General features: G+C 31.7%; 2 protein-coding genes across 2 annotated transcripts; one reads left to right on the top strand and one right to left on the bottom strand.

Annotated features, from left to right (window-relative positions):
* Positions 1–3,166: 3,166 nt before the first annotated feature.
* On the bottom strand, positions 3,167–6,600 carry LOC134716256 (uncharacterized). Its single transcript, XM_063579137.1, has 3 exons — positions 6,521–6,600; positions 4,253–5,007; positions 3,167–3,255 (listed from the first exon to the last, which is right to left on the bottom strand). The coding sequence occupies exons 2-3, from the start codon at positions 5,004–5,006 to the stop codon at positions 3,248–3,250; spliced, it is 762 nt and encodes a 253-aa protein (XP_063435207.1). The 5' UTR covers position 5,007; positions 6,521–6,600; the 3' UTR covers positions 3,167–3,247.
* A 10,179-nt stretch (positions 6,601–16,779) lies between these two features.
* Positions 16,780–20,333, top strand: LOC134716893 (ctenidin-3-like). The gene is made up of 4 exons (XM_063579907.1): positions 16,780–16,855; positions 18,462–18,581; positions 18,714–19,163; positions 20,326–20,333. Exons 1-4 carry the CDS (start codon positions 16,780–16,782, stop codon positions 20,331–20,333), a joined length of 654 nt encoding a protein of 217 aa, XP_063435977.1.
* Positions 20,334–22,866: the final 2,533 nt, after the last annotated feature.

Below are 22,866 nucleotides of genomic sequence, written 5' to 3'. Positions count from 1 at the left end.
TCGTAAAACCCTACCATAGTTTTAGTTTTAAAGGAATATCTCATCATATCAATACAAACCACAAAACGTAACTAACAAAAACACCTAAAATATAAAACTACATATATAGTAGTTGCAGTTTCCAAAACCTAGTCCTAACAACTCATTGAAGGATAAAGACTAAAATATCAACCAGTACACATCTAACACACCATAGATTTACTTTATCTTTTTAAAAATCATGACTACAAATATATATTTATTTTAACATACTTTTTCACTTTTTTGGTCTTTTGGAAAATGTTGTTTGTGCTGTTTTTAAACACTTCTACAACGAAATTTGTTTTACATAAAATTGAGAATGGAAATGGGGAATGTGTCAAAGAGACAACAACCCGACCAAAATAAAAAAACACAACAGCAGAAGGTCACCAACAGGTCTTCAATGTAGCGAGAAATTCCCGCACCCGGAGGCGTCCTTCAGCTGGCCCCTAAACAAATATATACTAGTTCAGTGATAATGAACGCCAAACTAATTTCCAAATTGTACACAAGAAACTAAAATTTAAATAATACAAGACTAACAAAGGCCAGAGGCTCCTGACTTGGGACATGCACACATATAAAAATTGCGGTTTTTATCCAACGCAATCATAGATTTGAACGTAGTTTTCGATTTAGACTTGTATATATATATACAACTCGTCTAAACATCAACCCAACAATGTTAGATCTGTAAATTTGCTTTCGCAAATTTTTGGTTCTTCCCTCGCCGGTATTCGAACTCATGCTACTGTGATATCGTGACACCAAATCGCCTGCCCTGCAGCCGTCCCGCTAGACCACATGACCACCTGGGCTTTCAAATAAAAGAGCTTTCGGTGGGTATGCGTTACCTTTCCACGTCAGTAATAATCTAGCGGCGTAATACAGTACATGATATATAAGGCATGAAGATTTTATTGTTACAGATCAGCTAAATTATCTATAGTAAAGGATCCTACAAATTAATGTAAGATACAGTCACAGAAAATAGTTATATTCATAAGTACGTTTGAGTCAGTTACAACCCTACAACAGATGTATCCATCGGATCGCCATCAATGATGGTGATACATGGCTGTGTACATAATGTATATACAACTCGTCTAAACATCAACCCAACAATGTTAGATCTGTAAATTTGCATATATATACTAAAAACTATAACACAAATTACCATATATATATATACCAGTTTAGAAACTTTAAAGTAATAGTTTCTGTGTGAGCACACTTTTCCGGAAATCATGGAGGAAAAGCAAGCCCTTGTGTATCGTATAAATTTGAAGAAAAAAACATTGTATGCAGTCCTGATACATATAAATAGACGTTAACAATATAACAATTCCAATCACGTCCTTTGTCGTAAAATATAGATCACAACAGATCTCCATTGTCAATAGATATAATTTCTAGTATGAGGCACACTAAACTGTGATTATTTTGTAATAGAGGTTTCACGATTTGATACCGTACCAACCGTTGTATGAACTGGGAGTCGTCATTAAACTTCTGCAAATAATTCAGATATGCCTTTAAAATGTTTATTTTATGACTCATTATCAAAACGTAGTACTTTAGGAGGATTAGCTGCAACCTATCACTTTTATTTGAATATGTTTCTCATTCACACAAATCGATATTGTCTCGATAACGTTCTCATCAAACCGTTGCAAGTAGCTGTTTCACAACGTGTTATAATAACGATTTATTTCCCCTAAAATTACACAGATAAAAAGAATTCTATATTTCATATAATCCTTGCTCGTAATATTGATATAAGAGTATATAATGAATAGGTTGGAATATTTACAGTTAGCCTTTTTTAAAACATGATAAAATAACATACAAAATTGACTTCATGGAAAATGTACCACTTCTGACATTAAATACAAAACTGGATCTCCAATTTATTTAATTTACCTGAAACAAACAGCGTGACATAATAAACATCTCAAGGCCGTGTCAACTCAGTTGAACTAGCGTCTGTTCGATTCACACACTGGTGCTCTTAACAGAGAGGTCTAGAACCGTTGAAATAATTATCATATATTTTCTTCAAGTAATAAGTCACCAACATTTGAGTTATTCAATAAAAGGATAGAATCTGTATAGCGGTTAGAGAAGTTCCAAGATAATTTCAGCTTCTTTATATTATTGCTTGACATTCGACAAAAAAAATGAATTATAAGTAGCTTCATAGGAAATATTCCAGATGTTTTGTTTGAACATTCCGAAATATTATGTTTTTTAACAATAATGGGCGGGTATCCTGTAAGAGTTTATTTGATAAGAAGTATTTATAAAGCGTTCTACACTCAACGATTACACTTTTCTAAGCCTTTGTGAACTGCAAGTTTTTTTTTTATTGAACCCTTTCGTACAAACAAAGTTGTTTTGGGTAAATATGGTCAAAGAAGTACATGCAAATTGTAGAAACATATTTCTGTTTAAAAGGCCTTACCAAATTGCCTCATAAACAATATTGCATTCAAATTTACAAGCTTTACTGGTGTGAAATGAAGAGTAATACATTACAACTGTGTTTAGTTTGAATCTAAAGTTACCACTAAGAATCAAAGATGCGGTAACTAACATACACAATTAAGACCTTCAATTCATTTTACAGTGATAAGTTGCTACTTAGCCAACATGGAAAAAGTAAAAACACAAAAATACTAAACTCCGAGGAAAATTAAAAAGGGAAAATCAAAAATCAAAAGGAAAAATCAAAAGTCCAAACACATCAAACGAATGGATAACAACTGTCATATTCCTGACTTGGTACAGACATTTTCTAATGTAGAAAATGGTGAACCACGAATTTAAGAACAACACTGTGATCGCTTCGAATCTAACAATTTTAAGAATGTAAGGTAATGGTAGTATCTATCCCCTACATGATTTTTACTAATAAAATGGAAGCTAGCTGTTGAAAATACATACTATTCTAAACTTTTTGTCATCATTGACAAACTAGTATAATACAATCGGTAGGGTTATGATAAAAATAACATAATCTGGAAAAATTTTTTGACATAGAATTGATTTATCTTGCCACGAAAATTTTGATCTATTACGTTTTTCTTCAATCCATATAGCATTTGAAGTGACTGACGAATTATGATAAATAAATTCAACACAATTTTAAGGCATGTTTATATTTTTTTATCAGATATATAAAACAAAATGTAAGTCTTTATCCGCCTTTGGTAAGAATCAGCCTTTAATATCCTGAAAAACAAACAGATATGTATTTAAAGTATGAATAAGATTTACGAAGTTATCATGTTATGCTCTCATTTTTTTATTTATGTCAACTTATTGAGTCCGTGAATTCAATCTGATTCATTGTATCAAAAAAAGAGAACAACTTTTATTTCGAAAATCTTTAAACATAAGATTTGAACGATGTTATCTTTTTGATGATCGAAATTAAAGTAATTCACGAAGTATGTGTAGGATGTTTAGGATGAAGCCTTAAAATGTGCAGTTCAATTTAAAAAAAAATATCATGTAGCCTATTTATTCATATAAATACTACTAGTATTTTGGTATCCCTTTTAATATATCTTTTATGTGTGTGTTACATTTTAATGTTGTGTCGTTGTTCTCCTCTTATATTTAATGCGTTTCTCACAGTTTTAGTTTGTTACCCCAATTTTGTTTTGTCCATAGATTTACGAGTTTTACACAGCGGTATACTACTGTTGCCTTTATTCTATATAATTCATAATCATATTGGTTTATCAAGACCATATTGAGTAAAGATATGTGTAGGGATATTATTTACATTTACAAGAATATGGAATCTATTTAAACTTTTTCATTAGTAGATATAAATAAAGAAACAGATAAAAATTCCAATAGCATATTTCATTGATGTTTTAATGGGAACTTTCTTAACAAGTGTCTTAATGTTCTGTATTATTTGTATCCTTTTCTTTTTTTTTATTTCATATGGTAACATACTGTGGAATTCTGACAAAACAATGTGCATATTTATACCGCAGTAATGGGGAAAACAAATTATAGAATGATACATTTTACTCTGAATAAGGCATGTCATCATTTTTACAATATAAAGCATTGTTTGAAAAAGTTGAACACTGATATATCAATATAAAAACTGTAACCATACACTTATATGAATAAACACTATTCGTTGAGCAATACAAATCCAGTGAAAGTATGATTGTTTAATAATAATTAGAAGTGGACATTATCTTACCTTTGCCCTTTCCAGAAGCATAACTATTCAAACCACCATATCCACCTAGTTTACCACCTAATCCGCCTCCGATTCCTCCTAATCCACCTCCGATGCCACCAAGTCTACCTCCGACACCACCAAATCTACCTCCGATACCACCAAGTCTACCTCCGGCACCACCAAATCCACCTCCGATACCTCCTAATCCACCTCCGATACCACCGATTCCAACACCGTAACCACCATAACCTTTCACAGGTACTTTGACAACAATGGCTTTTTTGTATCCTTTACCATATCCACCCCCGAGTCCACCTCCGAATCCGCCACCAAGTCCAATTAATCCTCCGCCGTATCCACCACCGATTCCGTATCCTCCGTGTCCACCTCCGATTCCATATCCTCCGTATCCTCCTCCGATTCCGTATCCTCCGTATCCACCACCGATTCCGTATCCTTCGTATCCACCACCTATTCCGTATCCTCCGTATCCACCTCCGATTCCGAATCCTCCATATCCACCTCCGATTCCGTATCCTCCTCCATATCCTCCTTTACCGTATCCACCAACTCCAATACCCCACAATCCCCCTCCTAATTCTCCACCTAATCTTCCTCCTAATCCTCCTCCTAGACCACCTCCTAATCCACCTAGTCCTCCTAATACACCTCCGTATCCTCCGTATCCACCTCCGTAACTGCCATATCCTCCTTTATTGGATGCGCTGACTGCGCTACAGATAATCAGGAGAATTCCGAATAAGACCTGCATTCTGCAATAGAAAAGAATTGTCTTAGTTATAGAGTCCTTAAAAGAAGAATCTCGAATACAATAGCCGGGAGATAAGTTTGACCATTGTTTGTTGATATGTTTTTTGTATTGTTTGTTTATTCTCTATAGCTAGACAAATAATGATCAAAACGATGCCAGAAATTACAGTAATTGGTCAAACAATAGAAACTGATATATTGAAATTTCGTGTATTATTAATACCTTATTTAGGCAGTAGCACTTTTGCTGAATACTTGTATAGAATTATTTTGATTTTGATATACATATGAAAACCTACTAATCATGTACCCAGCAGTTATATAACAATCAATTACAATCATCCTGTGTCTACCCTTTGTGACGATATTGCTATAAACAGTTATCAAAGGAACCAGGATTATAATTGAATATGCCAGACGTGCGTTTCGTCTACATAAGACTATTGGGTGACGCTCAGATCGAAATAGTTGTAAAGCCACACAAACACAAAATTGAAGAGCATTGAGGACCCGAAATTCCAAAATGTTGTGCCAAATACGGCCATGTAATCTATTCCTGGGATAACAAAATCTCTAGTTTTTCGAAAAATTCAAAGTTTTGTAAACAATGAGTCACAGTTACAAAGACTTTATAAAACTCTTTATATGTATGACATCAAACTAAATCACTGTTGCAAGGGCTTCTATAAAAGCCGTTATCTGTCATGTGAGAACATTTTTTGGAGGCATAAAGTAAAGTTTAAATTATATATGTCCTTTAATATCTCGAAACGCATACGAAATCAAAAATATTTTGTTAGACAGAGTGTTGTATTTTTTAGATTATAAGGGTGTGTCATGGTGATACTTGTAATATAAATAAAAAAGCCATCTGATAGTCTTCATTTATTGTTCCAATATTGACATCTAGACATATAAATATTTGTGTTTGATTTTCGAGTAGCTTTCTTACTAGTGTTTACAAACAATCAATTTTATCTCACTTTTGATAATGTTATACCATTACTAGAACTTCAAAAAATCATTAAAAAAGTTACATCAGATTAATTCTAGAGATAAAATGACATGTTTAACTTGAAAACTGTAAAAAAAAATTCTACCACTTCATTTCCCTTGTCAAAAGAAAAGGAGTTTAGCCCAGCAACAGGACTATATTCCAAGAAGTACTGCTTTTTGAAAGGTTTATAAATTATACATTATCTTGAATTAATGAATGAATTATTGGTTTGTTGACTACGTATGATTTACTAGCTTTTTTGGTATCAATAAAAGATGTGCCATATTTATTTTCAACGAGACAGAATTTGAATAAAAATTGATCATTTATCATTTATGTGAATGTTTTGGCGATAAGGAAATATTATTTTTTTTTTAATTTGTAATTGCAACGCTATCATCGTGTCAAATATTTAATTGTTCAGAAAAGCAAATGTATACTATTCTCAATCTTAAGAATCGACAAAAATATAAAACCTAGAGGGAACTAAATTCAACTCTGACAGTATAAAAACTTACCTGCTTTTGTACGGTAGTTCGGTGGTTTGCTGAATGTACTTACTGTTGGTTCTAGAAGCCTTATATATTGCTTATTTCATAATACAATTTGATGTATCATTGTACATATTACCACGAATTAATCAACATTAATTATGCATTTTTTATGCTGGAAATTATTTAAAATGAACACTTGATCAAATTATGTTTTTTAATGTAAATAATAATAATTATGCATTTTTGATTTTACGTTTTTTGCACTTTTTACAAAAGTTTTGTTAGCTTTTTTAACCTCAAATTTCCCATAACTTTTATAAAAAGAAATAAAACGACTTAGCATTTTGTTATTTGATTTTGCCATGTGATTATGGACTTTTCGAATTGATTTTCCTCTACGTTCCATATTTTTGTGATTTTACTTTTTTTTTTTTTTGCATTTTATAAATCTTTTTAAATACTTATTCTTCATATTCCCTAATATGATTTCAGGGATAATTAATAACTTAAGGATCCTTTGTTTGTTAAAAAATAGATAATATATGCAAATTATCTTTTTTTGTCTTTCACATTCCTTGCCAGATGAAATACTTTAGCTTTTAAAGACAGAGGATAATCCTAAAGATATAATTAAAAAAGGGTTTCGAGATAAAGTTGAAGACTTTAAAATTAATAATAATCAACACTATAGCAATAACTTTACATATATTGTGTGTTGCTTAAAAGCCATCGTCAAATAAATATTCGTGTTCTATTTGTAAATCAACAGAGATTGTTATTTTGGAACATCTGTTTTGTGTTTTTTTTTTCTTTTTCAAATGAACAAGAAATTCAAACTGAGTGAATTTACGCATCTAAATGTAAAACAGACAGAACTAATGATTGATATATAGGACAAAAATTTAGACAAAGCTGGCATTTGGTGTAACAGTCTCATAGCAACTCCGCTGAATAAAAAAGGGGAAAAAAACAAAAAAAAAACATAATCATTGGCAATTGCTCACAAAAAATTTAAAAACGAATATCGCCTGGCCACAAAACATGGTATTTTGTTCGAACCAGTTCCAGGTTACTAATTCCCCCTTTTCCTGATACCTTGAATTTGTTTTACTTAACACCTTATTTCCCTCAGGCATGTGGATAAATCTGATTCGATATGTGAAGAAAATATGTTTTTAAAATGTTGATGTTGTAATAAAAACAGATGTGTAGCATAATATTTTAATATATGTGTTGAACATTTCAATATATTGTGCCTAACATTTTTAAAAAATGGGGTTATCATTTTGATATATTGTGCTTAATATTTTACCATTTATGTTTATAATGATGTTTAAATATGTTTTTTTATAATAAATTATTTGACTTTTATTCATTTTCTGTATAAATAAAAATTTTCTTCATTTCGGTTATCATGTATAATCCCTGGGGCTTTTTCTAGTAATAATATACAATCCCGGATAATGATTATATATAATCCCTAAACTTGTCAGTGGTTCTGCATAATCCCTGACTTTTTTTCAGAGATTCTACATAATCCCTGATTATGCAAGTTCACTGTAACATATACAGCTTGTAAGAGATTTATTTATTACTTATTTCCTATAGCGGTTAACTGGATCATTAAATACGTCAATAAGTCGGTTAAGAACAAACATTACCTTATCTCTAAAGTAAAACCACACATTAAGAGGAAAAGCTCCATCAAACTCAATGATGAAATTAAAATTGAGAAAGGAAATGGTGAATGTGTCAAAGCGACAACAACCCGACCATAGAGCAGACATCGGCACAGGAAACCAATGGGTCTTCAATGTAGCGAAAATTCCCGCACCCGTAGGTGCCCTTCATCTGGCCCCTAAAAATATGTATACTAATACAGTGAAAAAATACGTCATACTTAACTCCAAACTATCCACAAGAAACTGAATTCAAAACATACAAGACTAACAAAGGCCAGAGGCTTCTGACTTGGGACAGGTGCAAAATTGCGGCGGGGTTAAACATGTTTATGAGATCTCAACCCTCCCCTATACCTCTAGCCAATGTAGAAAAGTAAACGCATAACAATACGCACATTAAAATTCAGTTCAAGAGAAGTCCGAGTCTGATGTCAAAAGATGTGACAACAAAAAAATGACAATAATACATAAATAACAACAGACTACTAGCAGTTAACTGACGTGCCAGCTCCAGACTTCAATTAAACTGATAGAAAGATTATGTCTTCATCATATGAATATCAGGTAAAATTCATCCCGTTAGGGGTATAGTATCATACTATCATAAAATATATGAGAAGAACATAACCTGTGTCATGCCAACAACTGTTTCTTCAGAAATAAATGTTTTTATGTCCGATGCAAAGACGCTATAAAAATCAATATTAAAGCCAAAATATGCAATCGTTAATGACCTGACAACATTATCGTAACTATATCCCTTTTCAATAAGTCCATTTAAAGGTTTTGTTAGTTTATGAGGTGAATACTGACATTTTTGTGCTTTAAAAAGACTATTTCCGAAAAAAAAATTGAATGTGAAATACCTGAACGTATAAAATGTCTGCGTGTTGAGTTATATTTACGAATTATTTCCTTATACCAGTGATAAAATTTTAGTAAATGTTTTGACCAGTTTGTGATATCAAAAACCCTTGTGTAATAATTTTTTCAGTGATACATACATTTCTCTCGCTAAAATCTAATACGTTGTTACATACACGAGCGAAGTTGAGATATACAAACACCATAAGATGGTGACAAGGGAACGTCACCATCTAAAAATAGATAATTAACAATAGGAAATGAAAAATCATCTCTTTTATCATAAATTTTAGTATCAAGCTTCCCGTTAATGATATAGATATCAAGATCGAGGAAAGGGCAGTGGTCACTGTTAGTATTAGCTTTATTTAAAGTAAGTTCAACAGGATAAATTTCTTAAGTATACATACTGAGGTCGTCATTATTGAGAGCCAATATATCATCCAAATAACTAAATCATTGTTAATTTTTTGTATCAAATGTTGTTTTGATGGGTCTTTGCTCTTTTTAGTCATAAATTGTAACTCATAACAATACAAACACAGGTCCGCAATAAGTGGTGAACAGTTAGTCCCCATTGGAATTCCAATTACTTGGCGATATACGGAATCTCCAAAGCGAACAAAATTGTTTTCAAGTAAAAATCCAAGCGCATATATAGTATCAAAGCATGTTCAATTGACACACTTCTTTTGTTTTATTGCTTCTAAAAAATTGTTGCGAAAGTACGCAATTATTAAGACATTGGACTTTTATTTTGACATTGTGTTTATATGGGGACGAAGTCCCCAATTACGGTAGAAAATTCAATAAAAAAAAAAAAAAAAAAAAAATCGGGAAAATTTCCCGAATTTTTCATTGTACTAATGAACTCAAAATCGTTAACTTTTTTTTTCAGATCTAGTTCCTGTTCCGGTTTTCCCGCATTTGCGCAGAAATCTGTCTTGTTTGCATGAGACTTTGAATTTTTTTTATATTTACCAGTCTAGTAAAACATAAGATTGGATCTCAATACAAATTCAATTTTAATAATTGTTTGATATGAAAAAAACGTAACGTTTCCTGATGAAAGCGTTTCTTTTGTTTACATCGAATATGACGTCATAGCTTAAAGAACGTCACAGCTAATTCCCTAACAACAGAACCAAAATCGGGAACGTTACGCACGGTATTTCGTTTTCTTTTATCAACATTTTGAATTAAAAATATAATACATACAGACTTCGTCCCCATTCACAGGTTATGCCTGCCTCCTATTATGGGGACGAAGTCCCCAATTACGGTAGAAAAATCAATAAAAAAAAAAAAAAAAAAAAATCGGGAAAATTTCCCGAATTTTTCATTGTACTAATGAACTCAAAATCGTTAACTTTTTTATTCAGATCTAGTTCCTGTTCCGGTTTTCCCGCATTTGCGCAGAAATCTGTCTTGTTTGCATGAGACTGAATTTTTTTTTATATTGATCCGTCTAATAAAATATAAGATTGGAACTCAATACAAATTCAATTTTAATAAATGTTTGATATGAAAAAAACGTTACCTGATGAAAGCGTTTCTTTTGTTTACATCGAATATGACGTCATAACTTGAAGAACGTCACAGCTAATTCCCTAACAACAGAACCAAAATCGGGAACGTTACGTACGGTATTTCGGTTTCTTTTATCAACTTGATTGAATTAAAAAAAATTATATAGACTTCGTCCCCATTCACAGGTTATGCCTGCCTCATATTAAAATTACATTGTTATTATAATTATAGTAAATGTATCATGCTAGAATATTCTAGATGGATAGTGAAAGTAATTGTGTAGATTTATGTTTATTAAAGAAAGGGTATGCAAATTCCGGAATTTACCCTGTTACTAAAAATAGAATATTTATCATTTCTCTAGTTAATTATAGTTTGTTCTAGATTTAGAATGTTCTTATGTTCTTTTAGTTTATTAGATAAGAGTTTTAATGGATAATTATTATTGTAAAAATAGTAGTAACAGAAGTATAGAAGTTTTATCAGTTAAACTAGAAAGAAAAAGACGGATTATTCCAATGTGGTATTTATTAACTTTTACAAACTGTACATACTGTAAATAACTGTTAGTTATTTAATTAAAGATATAAAAGGATTCCGTGTTAGTCTGATTTCGCCACAAAAATCACCTATAATTTTGATGTTTATTTCAAATCTATTAAATCTGTTCCTAATTATTATCGAATGTTAGTTTAGAAGTGAGAGTTAGATGGAATAGTGACATTGGAGTTATGAGTACGCTGATCAACTTAACTCATAATTAAACTACGTGTTGGTATTGTTCCTTCACGTCAATAAAAACGTTATGATTATGATTCAGTATTATTCAATATAATATATATATACAAAGAAAGATTTCAAAAGTCATCTGAATGTGTCATAACTCCAACCGACATCCATACAACGTTGGAACATTTCGGATGGGACTAAAAGCAATCGTCATAAATTACCTGTCTATTACACATCGGTCAGGTAACATTTGTGGATAACATTTGTTGAGCAGGATAAAACTCTACCCTTCATTTTTGGTCACAGGGGATCCATTTAAAATATATCAATTTTAGATTTAAAGAATGTTAACAATTTTAGATTTAAAGAATGTTAACAAAAATATATACCATATTTTTGTTGGGTATTGTTATGTGAGAAGGAGCGGTTTTAATAACAAAATGTATGCAGAAACGGGATTGTATTTACTTGACTTATATGTACCAAAAAGAGACTTAATTAAACATTCGTAACTCAAATTGGATATATTATTGTTTAAGAAAAATACGTCTCTGATCTGTATGATTGACAAAAGTAATTAATATATGGCAAACATTAATGGATGAACACCAACATAAAGATAGTAAGGCTCTGGATCAATAGTTGGGCTACATATATTAAATGTAGATAAAAGAGAAAATGTTCTCGATATCACAAATACAATGATGACATACGTCACGTCACAAACAATCATGTACTATAGTGGTACTTTGTACATGAAAATATATCAGTCATTATCAAATCTACTATCATGTAAAAACAAATGATGTGGTATGATAGTCAATGGGACAATTATGCACTGAATACCGTTCACTACTATATATCACTGTACAACCGTAAACAATATTTAAAAACCAAATCACAAAGCAAGCTCATAAGGACACCTTACTGTCAACTGCTAATCACTTGGTTCACGATTGAGGCGATACAACTAACGGCCTGATTGATTTACAAAAAGTAAAAAAAAATATCGATTGATTGATTTATTGGTGTTTTAAGGAGGTAGACCTAGGTTAAGGGAAATAACTCTTAAAATCATCAGTACGTTTGTGTCAACCATTTTCATAAAAATATTCTAAGCTTCAAGGTTACATAGATTATTTCCAATCTGTTTCAGGTAAATGCTTAAAATACATTGATGAAACTTGACTGTTACAAACGTATAACTGACTTAAAGAGTTGTCTCCCTGAACCAAGGTCTACCCCCTTAAATACTGTGAATGTTCATATGTGTATCGTAATACTATATTTGATTGGAGTGGAGTTCATCGATAACAAAATGAATACATATACTGATGAAAACAATATTTAACGATGAATATACCGATAAGAATAGGTAACCTATTAAGATAAGGTTGTGACTTTTTTGCTAATAGCTCGGAATTAACGGGGTCTATACTCATCATCCCCGCAACAATTTGATTAAGCTGTTTCATCTGTAATAAGTTATAACATGTGCAACTGTATTTCCAAATACCATCTTTGTAGCATTAAAAACTCTGAGAGAAAGCTTTAATTTCTTGTTGGGAATCAATCCTGACTAAATGATTTCAACGATCAATAAAATAACTGAAGTCGTAAATAATTAGACACAAAAATCAGAGAAACCTGAAGAAATAAAATGAAAATCGTCTGTTGATGTTTTAGAAAATAAAGATTGTCGGCAGGGAAAAGAATTTGATTGAAACACCTATAAGATATTCCAGAATACAGAAAACAAATATTATGACTAGACTTTTTCCGACGTTTGATTCCCTGAAATAAAAAGTATATTCCGTGATTTATAGAGTATCATTCATTATTGCAGTTCGATCTTTAGCATCTAGTTAGATATAATTCCAACAACAATGCAAGAGTTCAACTTAGTCAGTTTAAATTGTAATGTGAGAGGAAAGAGAAGAAAGTCGAAAACAAGGCTGTCACAGATGTGATAAAGGATTCTATGAACATCTTGTCACCAGAACAGTAGCTAGTACTTTGGAACTGAAACAAAATTCGAAAATAATTTGATTTAAAGCGTTGTTTTATATTTCGAAAATATTTTTATATTGAGTCTTTCCATCGTATATACATTGTATTTCTTATTGGATTTATCTGCTCTTCATTGGTTGTTCAGACTTTCACGTATTTAAGTCCAGGTTATCACTGAAGAGAATGTTATGTCGGAAAAGGCATGTATTGCAGAACAATGATTATCATTAAAATACCCCGATAGAAATTATGTGTAAATCACTGATAAGTCTTATCCGATGTTCAAACGTCGGACGACATTTACGTGCAAAATATCGATGACTTTTCGAGATTCACCGTGAACACTTTTACTAAATGTTTCCTATGTACAAAACTTTGAATTTTTCGAAAAACTAAGGATTTTACCTTAGCCGTATTTGGCACATTTGTTTGGAATTTTTGATCATCTTCATCTTTTTACTTGTTTGGCGTAATAAATATTATGTTATGCGCGTTACTGATGAGTCTTATATAGACGAAACGTGCGTCTGGCGTATTAAGTTAAAATCCTGGTACTTTGATAACTATATACTGAAAAAATATATTGTTTTGTAGGAACAATACACCTACATGGAGTTTACATATAAAAATTCAAAGCATAAAACGGATCAGTCTTTTTTGTAAATTGAAACAATTTTGTTGCAGTTTACCCCAATCGCACTTCTGAACCAATAATTGTTAATGAAATAAGGAAATATTAATAGAGTAAATAGATATAGGAAGATGTGGTGTGAGTGCCAATGAGAAAACTCTCCATCCAAATAACAATTTATGAAAGTAAACCATTATAGGTCAATGTACGGCCTTCAAGACGGAGCATTGGCTCACACCGAACAACAAGCTGTAAAGGGCCCCAAAATTTTGTTTAAAGGTTCGATGAGTTTACACGGATCACATAGTGATTTCCGCGCTTTAACTACAATATAACCGTAAAATTTAGGATGTGAAATATCATTTTCAATAAGGGATAACCAAATTTACTAATCACCGTATGATGGAGCCAAAAGCACATCGACGTCTTATAAAGTATACATCACTGAGTTTGATGTGTAACATGTTGTCCTGTTTTTTAGTTCTCTGTTAAGTCTTTTTCGCTTATTCTGTTGAATTTTGCAGAGATGAGATCAGATTTAAGTTACTTGATCAATTACCTAACGACTTTATCTTGATAAATGATGATTATAAATGCACCGATGGCCTTCGGCTGTTTTCTGCTCTTTGGTCAGATTGTTTTCTCTTTAACATACTCCTTATTTCCATTTTCATTTTAATTGAGATGAAATCATAGTTGGGCGTTCACATGAATTGAAAAAGTGTTCGAAGATCCGAATCTTTTGTGTTATCATGACATAGTTCAGTCGATTATGTCAATTATAATTCTATCACAAAGTAATCGTATATTTCAAGATTAGATTATTAAGAATAGTGAACAGATTCCTTTTAGGTACAACGTTTCAATTGGTTTGTATATGATGAGTTTATTTACAACCACTTGTTCATTGCCACCGCCTACGTTCGTATTATCATTCCAGCAGCCAGCACTTATGTGTTGACCAGAGTAAAACTTGATAGAGTCATGATTATTAGTTGACTGTTCATAAAACTTATATGTTATGCGCAATACTCAGAAGTGTTGCCTCACAAATCAGTATGAGGTAGCTAGCTGTATTTGAAAAAAGCCCATATAATTTTTGTATTTTCAGCTTCGTACTGTTATAGATTTTTTTCTTTTGGTTTGACCGGTAATAACGAGTTTGGTTCGTTGTAGACGAAACGCGCATCTGGCTTACGTTCATATAATTTATTAGTTTACAGGGGTCCAAGCCTTTTGTTATTCTACTGCTGAAGTACCATTGAATAAAAAAAAATTCTCAAAATCTATAAAATATTTATTTTGGAGAGGTATAAAATTAACCTTTTGAAATTCATGCTTTCCCGTTTTATAGGGACGCTTATCGGGTTTTATACTCATTCTAGTTCATAATTAAAATGCTTTTGAGGAGAAAACACCAGTAATAAAAAATAAAAAAAAATATGGAAAGGCAGAAAATGAAACGTATTGAACATACCTTTCATAATACTCAATATTGGAATTTTCAGAAATATATTACATGTTAATTATCGGTCGTCCATTTCATATACACCCATATTGCAACTAAATAAAAATAATAAGAATAAAACACTAATAGCTTTACGTAAAATGTAACACAAAATTTAAATTTAAATTATTGTCTGCATTTAAAATTTTAATTTGTTATTTCATCTCTGCTAGTATCAATTTATTGCGCCGTTCCCCCTTACAATAAATAGGTTTTCCCAGAATCGGCTGTGGGCTTTTTTGTCCGTAAGATAATACAGAGACGTTCAAGCAATACACCCGCGTTTTTTTCTTTATTTTTACATTTAAATTGTTTTTCCATAAACAAATGTTTACCCTTTTTACATTGACCCTTATAGGGTAATATATCAATGCTAATGAATGCATTCTTGAACTATTGTTTGGGAACTTCAAGGTTACTCTAATAATAACTCATATAACATTTATCTAATTTTAATAATTTTTCTGGAAAGGCAGTAAATGAAAAGTTTTGAGCATACCTTTCATAGAATTCGAACTAATAGTGGACTTAATACTTAATAAAACAAGATCAAACACTTTTAGCTTTACGGAATATGTATCGCAAAATTTGAATTGGAATAATTCTTACATATATTGCTACCTAGAATCAACAGTTGTAGGGTTTGGACGGAAACTATGTGTGTTCACGCCGTCATTCCATATGTTTGTTTCTAGTTATAAAACCATACGATATTTGTTTCACGTACTCTTATGTGTAGTTTCATTTTTTTGTAAGGAATAACGTAGTATGGTAAATTTAAAACAGGGTGCTGTTAACCATTTTGTACGAATCAGAATTGCATATGGATGATATGCAAAAGCGTGTGTTGCTGTAAACGTCTTTTGGTTGTGCTATAATAATAAATATTTTTGCTAGCAAAAACAATTCAAAAAGTGCAAAATTTGCCGATCAGTGATTTGAAAAAGTACATAATAAATGTAGAGTGATTGTTTTTTTACATTAAAACCAATAATTTGATAAAGCGTCCGTTTTAAATAATTTTTAGCATAACAAATATGCATAATTAATAATGATTAATTAGTGGTAAAATGTATAATACATCAAATTGTATTATGAAATGAGCAATATATATATAAGACTTCTAGAACCAATAGTAAGTACATTCACCACACTCCCGAACCACCGTATCAAATCAGATAAGTCGTTATATAGGGTGACTGTTAAAAAAACTTCTATTCTATGAAAATATAAAAACATTTTACGTTTCTCCTTATAGACATTTGACAAGATAATCTTTTTAAACAAAAGGTATTTCGATAAGATGCAAAATAAATAATGAAGGGAAAGCATGCAGTCGTCACCTATCAATCATTCATTGTTTCGTTACTGCACATCATCTAAGAATACCAAAATAAATAGTGAAAGTAAGTAGTCAAAGAGCCTATTAATCTTTACTGATATCAAGACTATATACCATTATTATCTTCTCCGTTAAACTACTTCTTCGAAGGCATGTGGCTGGGCTAAAGCCTACTTTTCGACAAAGAAAATAAACTAGCAATGTTTTTTAGAATTATTTATAGTTAATAACATTAACGTGTCCTTTAATATTTCTATATTAAATCTGATGTAACGTTTTTTTTCAACTATTTTGATGAGTTCTAGAAAAATGAAAACGGAAAGTGTGTTATCAATAGTTTAAAAATCCACCATGTTAATATCTAATTATAATGATTTCATAATCAAAAGTGGGATCAAATTGATTGAACAATTAAAATATATGTGTTTGGAAGATGTAATCGTTTTTCAGAGAAATGTTTAAGTAATGCATGAAGTATGAAATAATACAAGTGACAAAAATTGTCTAATCATTTCTATTTACAATTTAAAACAAGTTGTGGCTAGCTTCAATAAGATAAACAATTTGCAACCGTGATTGAATTGAATTACATGATGCCATTCATATTTAGGGTTTGAAAATGTCTTTGTGACTGGAAATAATTTTCAACAAACAAAACATATCTGATGTCATTTTTACAGACCCAGGGAGTTATCCAACGAAGTATGATAAATATCATTTAAGGAATGACTGTAATTTTTTTCTGTCTTTGAAGAAATAACCTACACAATTTGGTGCACACTGGATAACGCGCGTAGCGGGTTATTTAACAGAGTCAACCACATTTTTTTTATGTTATTTCGAATAGACAGAAAAAATATTACAGTCATTTCTTATAATTCAATTCTAAATTCTATTTTAAACCATTAAAACAATGAAAAAACGTTGATGACGTCACGATCACATGACTAAAATATGTATATGTGGTGATAACAAAATAACGTCAGCCAATCAAAAGACGCGTTACATCCAAAATTGAATTATTTATACATGTTATGAAAATATTTAAGATTTGGAAAATGATCTGGGGTCTCTATATGAAGTCGATTTTTTTCAATTCAATTACAAAATATAGATAGAGGATTGTATGCGTGTCGTATTGGACAATAATTAAAATATTCTTAATCCTCTGTGGTCTTTTTCTAAACATAAGTGCATTATATTAGCGATCAATTGTACTTTTAATGTTTTTTTGGTAAAGATCATCGGCTTTGTCCTGTGCCAAGTCAGGAATATGCAGTTGTTATCTTATATTTTTGTTTCTATGTATATTGCATTGTTTTGATTTTTGTGGTTGCACTTCTGTGTTTCTGTTGTTTCGTTGTTTTCCTCTTATATTTTGATGTGTTTCCCTCAGTTTGTGTTTAAAATTTGTTACCGGATTTGTGTATGTTCTCTTAATCAATTTAAGACCTTTGAACAGTGGCATACTACTGTTGCTTATATTTGCATATACATGATAAACATTTAAGAGATGTACTGGTCATATTTTTCTTCATAATATGAGTTTCGAATTCTTTAAAATTCTCTTTATAAATAATGATGAATTTACAGATTTCTGGGCTTTTGAAAAATTATTACCGCTACAGCTCTAACTGTAAGGTGCCTTGATATTGTTAATATCTAAACAGGGTTTCATATAGATAAGGATTATTTATTTAGAATGCAGATCTTAGCTGGTATACTCCTGGTTATCGTTAGCGCAGTCAGTGCATCCAATAAAGGAGGATATGGTGGAGACGGAGGATACGGTAGGGGATAAGGTGGATTAGGAGGAGGATTAGGAGGAGGATTTGGAGTTGGATTGTGGGGTATCAGAGTTGATGGATACGGTAAAGGTGGATATGGAGAAGTATATGGCTGATACGGTGGTGGATTCGGAGGATACAGAATCGGAGGTGGATACGGAGGATACGGAATCGGTGGTGGATACGGAGGATACGGAATCGGTGGTGGATACGGAGGGTATGGAATCGGAGGTGGATACGGCGGAGGATTAGTTGGACTTGGTGGCGGATTCGGCGGAGAATTAGTTGGACTTAGTGGCGGATTCGGAGGTGGACTCGGGGGTGGATACGGTAAAGGATACAAAAAAGCTATTGTTGTCAAAGTACATGTGAAGGGATATGGTGGTCATGGTGTAGGAATCGATGGAATCGGAGGTGGATTAGGTGGTATCGGAGGTGGATTTGGTGGTATCGGAGGTGGGTTTGGTGGTGTCGGAGGTGGACTTGGTGGTATTGGTGGTGTATTAGGAGGAATCGGAGGTGGATTAGGGAGTAAACTAGGTGGATATGGTTGTTTAAATAGTTATGCATTTGGAAAAGACAAAGGTAAGATAATGCTTGCCTCAAATAATTATAAAACTGTTGTTTTTTTTTGGTCGATTGATGATTTACATTCACATTTTTGTTCAATTACAGTTGTGATATTAACATAACATTACCTAACTTCTGCATACATTGCTATTTACAATTGACAACATGCCTTACTATAGTAAAATAACAGAATACATATACAAAGTTTGTTATCAGAAATCCATAATATACTAACTCCTTAAACGAAACCTTACCACATGAAATAACACACTGACGAACGAATACAAGCAACATGGAATTTAAAGATCTTTGTCAAAATAGTTCGAATCAAAGCATCGATAGAAGAAGCTATTGTTATTGTCATTTTTTTTTCATCAATTATATCTACGTATATGAACAAGTTTAGAATATCAATCGATATTTTCAAACATAAATTTAAGTAAGATCCTAACACCTATCTAAAAAGGCAACAATAATATAGTATATCTCTGTTCAATCGTCATAAACTGATAAAAAAAAATCCGGGTAAAAAACATTACAGAGGAAAGCATATCATATATGTGAAGGGAAACGCTAAACTGCAGTAAAAACTAAATTATATGTTCGGGGAAAAAATATGACTAGGGCTTATATCGAAATATCTGATAAGAAGAAGAAACTGCAGTCAGCTGACCCTATATTTATGCACTTGCCCAAATAAGACTTACATAGATGTAATAACATTTGATACTCTTATCTGAACATGCAGATCGTTGAAATGATTTTCAGTATCAAATTAACAGTATTAAAATCTCCCGTGGTTAAAAAAACCCATTATATAGGCTTATACTACATATCATCGATATTTGAAAAAATCTTTAATACAATATATATATTTCTGTTAGGCTTCATAAAAAAGACCATAACTAGTTATCTCCCCTTTTGTAATACTGGCTTAAACATGTTCCTCGGTTCATTTTTCGTAAATTATTTTCAAGACCTTTATGAAATAAAAATGATATAACGTTCATATTTTATATTTTAAGATCTCCGGAATGATTATCTGCTATTGACACAATGAATCTGATTGATATCACTGACTTTATAATTGTCATAAACGACAACACAACACAGAAAGATGAGAAAAAAGCCTATGTTGTAATATACTATATTATATACCTTTTTTGTTACTTTTCAGGATATTAAACGTTGATTTCCACCAGAAAACGGATAAAGATAATCTTCTTATATTTATGTCATAAAATATAACCATGCTTTGAATTTTTGTTGAATTTGTCTATCATAAATCTTCGATTATTATTCAAACATAAATGCTACAGGAAGGAAGTGGAATCAATTTCACGTCTTCCGAATAATGTTATTTTATCAGCTTCATTCTATATAAAGTCAAAGTTTTGAAATTTACCTTTTGATTTGAAGGTTAAAATACTTGACAATATCAACCATTATGAAACTCTTTTTTTTGCTGTGATTGAAAGTATCAAACTCGTGTCTAAAGCAATTGATTACGAGTACATATAATATGTAATTGCTTATCAACATGTATTATTTTCATGCGTTCTTTTAAACTAACTACGTATAAGTGTCAAGTTTAAGAATCTAAGGTTTTTAATATAACTGTATTCCATAGTAGATGAAAATAGAAACTAAACCAAAAAACTACCGAATTTATTGTCACAAGCCACAAGCTTTGATAAAAAGAAGATGTGGTATTGTTGTCAATGAGACAATTCTCAACAGGAGACCAAAATGACACAGCAATTAAGAACTAGAGGTCACCGTAGACCTTTAATAATGAGCACATTCCATACCGCATAGTCAACTTTTAAAAGCCCAGAAATGACAATGTAAAACCATGCAAACGAGCAAACTAACGGCCTTATAAATACACAAATTAATCGAAAAACAAATATGTAATAATTCAGTGGTTGTCGTTTGTTTATGTGCTACATATTTGTTTTTCGTTCATTTTTTTATATACATAAGGCCGTTAGTTTTCTCGTTTGAATTGTTTTACATTGTCTGATCGGAGTCTTTTACAGCTGACTATTTTGCTCACAATGATAATAATTTTCTCATTGTTGAATGCCGTACGGCGACCTATAGTTGTTAATGTCTGTGTCATTTTGATCTCTTGTGGACAGTTGTCTCATTGGCAATCATACCAAAATCTTTTTTATAACAAACAAACGACAATCACTGAATAACAAGCTCCTGACATGGGAGAGGCACATAGATACATTATGTTGCGGGGTTAAACATGTTAGCGGAATCCCAATCCTTCCCTAACCCGAGACAGTTTTATAACAATACAACATAAGAACAAACTATACACACCAGTTGAAAAGGGCTTAAATCATCAGATGGACAAAAATACAAGTACATTATTAGAATATTAGGGTTTATCGAAAGTTAGATCCAATTTTACTCTGTTTGAGACACCTACATGGCTAACATTACATTTTCATAATAATGTTGGTATCGAAGCGTTCACTGTGTCGTATTTAAATTAAATATTTGATTGCTTTATGTTCGCTGTTGGACATGACGTAGTTTGGTATTAATATATCCCGTTTTCTGGTATGTTGTTGCTGCCTCATTATAAATGTGGGTTCTGTATGTTATTCTTTGCTGAGTTGTAGTCTGTTTATTTCGTATGAGGCTTCAAGTCTGTATTTTTGGTATATTTCACATAATATGTCTTATTTGTCAGTATAGTCGAGTTAGTCGTGGTTCGTCTACAGGGTTTTTAATTTTTGTTGTATGTTTTTAATGTCTGTTCGGTCCTAAATGATCTTGCCTTACACTGCAATTATTGTATTTTAAAAGGGTCTAATTAGCTCATTTTTACGGTCACGGTCAAACACTTTTTCTAATTGACTATTCTGAAAAAGATAAGAACATATCTTGTATAAACAATTTTTGTTGTATTGGATATCGATAGATTCTGTAAGACTTTTAATTAATTGAACAAACAAGTTTCGCCAGGTTATAATTTATATAATAAAGATTAAAGTGACTATATAATTATATCACATTTTTGACGACATAGGGAACTTTAAAGAGAAACAAATGAGTCTTCAATACTTTGCCGGAATCGACCAAAAGTTATTTTTATTTTGTATATAGTTTAGCCAAATTTTACTGTATTGTTTAATTTATTCGTGTATTTCTCTGTGTTGATTGTTTTTCGTTAGTCTGTACTGTATTCCTGTAACGTTGTGTCATAGCTTGATTCAGATTCAAGAAGGACAATCAAAAATTATAGATTGAAAATAAACTGTGTCAACTAAAGGCAACAGTAGTATACCGCTGTTCAAAACTAATATATCCATGGACAAAAAACAAAATCGGGGCAACAAACCAAAACCGAGGGAAACGCATTAAATATAAGAGGAGAACAACGACACAACACCGAAACGCAACAGACAATACACCACGAGAATAACAAATATAACATCAAAACCAAATACAGGAATATGGGATAGACAAGTACCGTGCCACGTCTTATCTCAAAAATAAGAGAAAACAGAAACGACTCAACGTTAAAATGCAACACACACACAGAAACGAACAATATTATAACAATGGCCATCTTCCTGACTTGGTACAGGACACTTTTAAAGGGGAATAAAAGTGGTGGGTTGAACCTGGTTTTAAGGCATGCCAAACCTCGCACTTTAATGGCACAGTTAAATATAACATTGAAATGAAAACA

Source organism: Mytilus trossulus, chromosome 4, assembly GCF_036588685.1.
Source record: "Mytilus trossulus isolate FHL-02 chromosome 4, PNRI_Mtr1.1.1.hap1, whole genome shotgun sequence".
In the NCBI taxonomy this organism is placed as follows: Eukaryota; Metazoa; Mollusca; class Bivalvia; order Mytilida; family Mytilidae; genus Mytilus; species Mytilus trossulus.
This window is presented reverse-complemented; position numbering and strand designations above follow the sequence as displayed.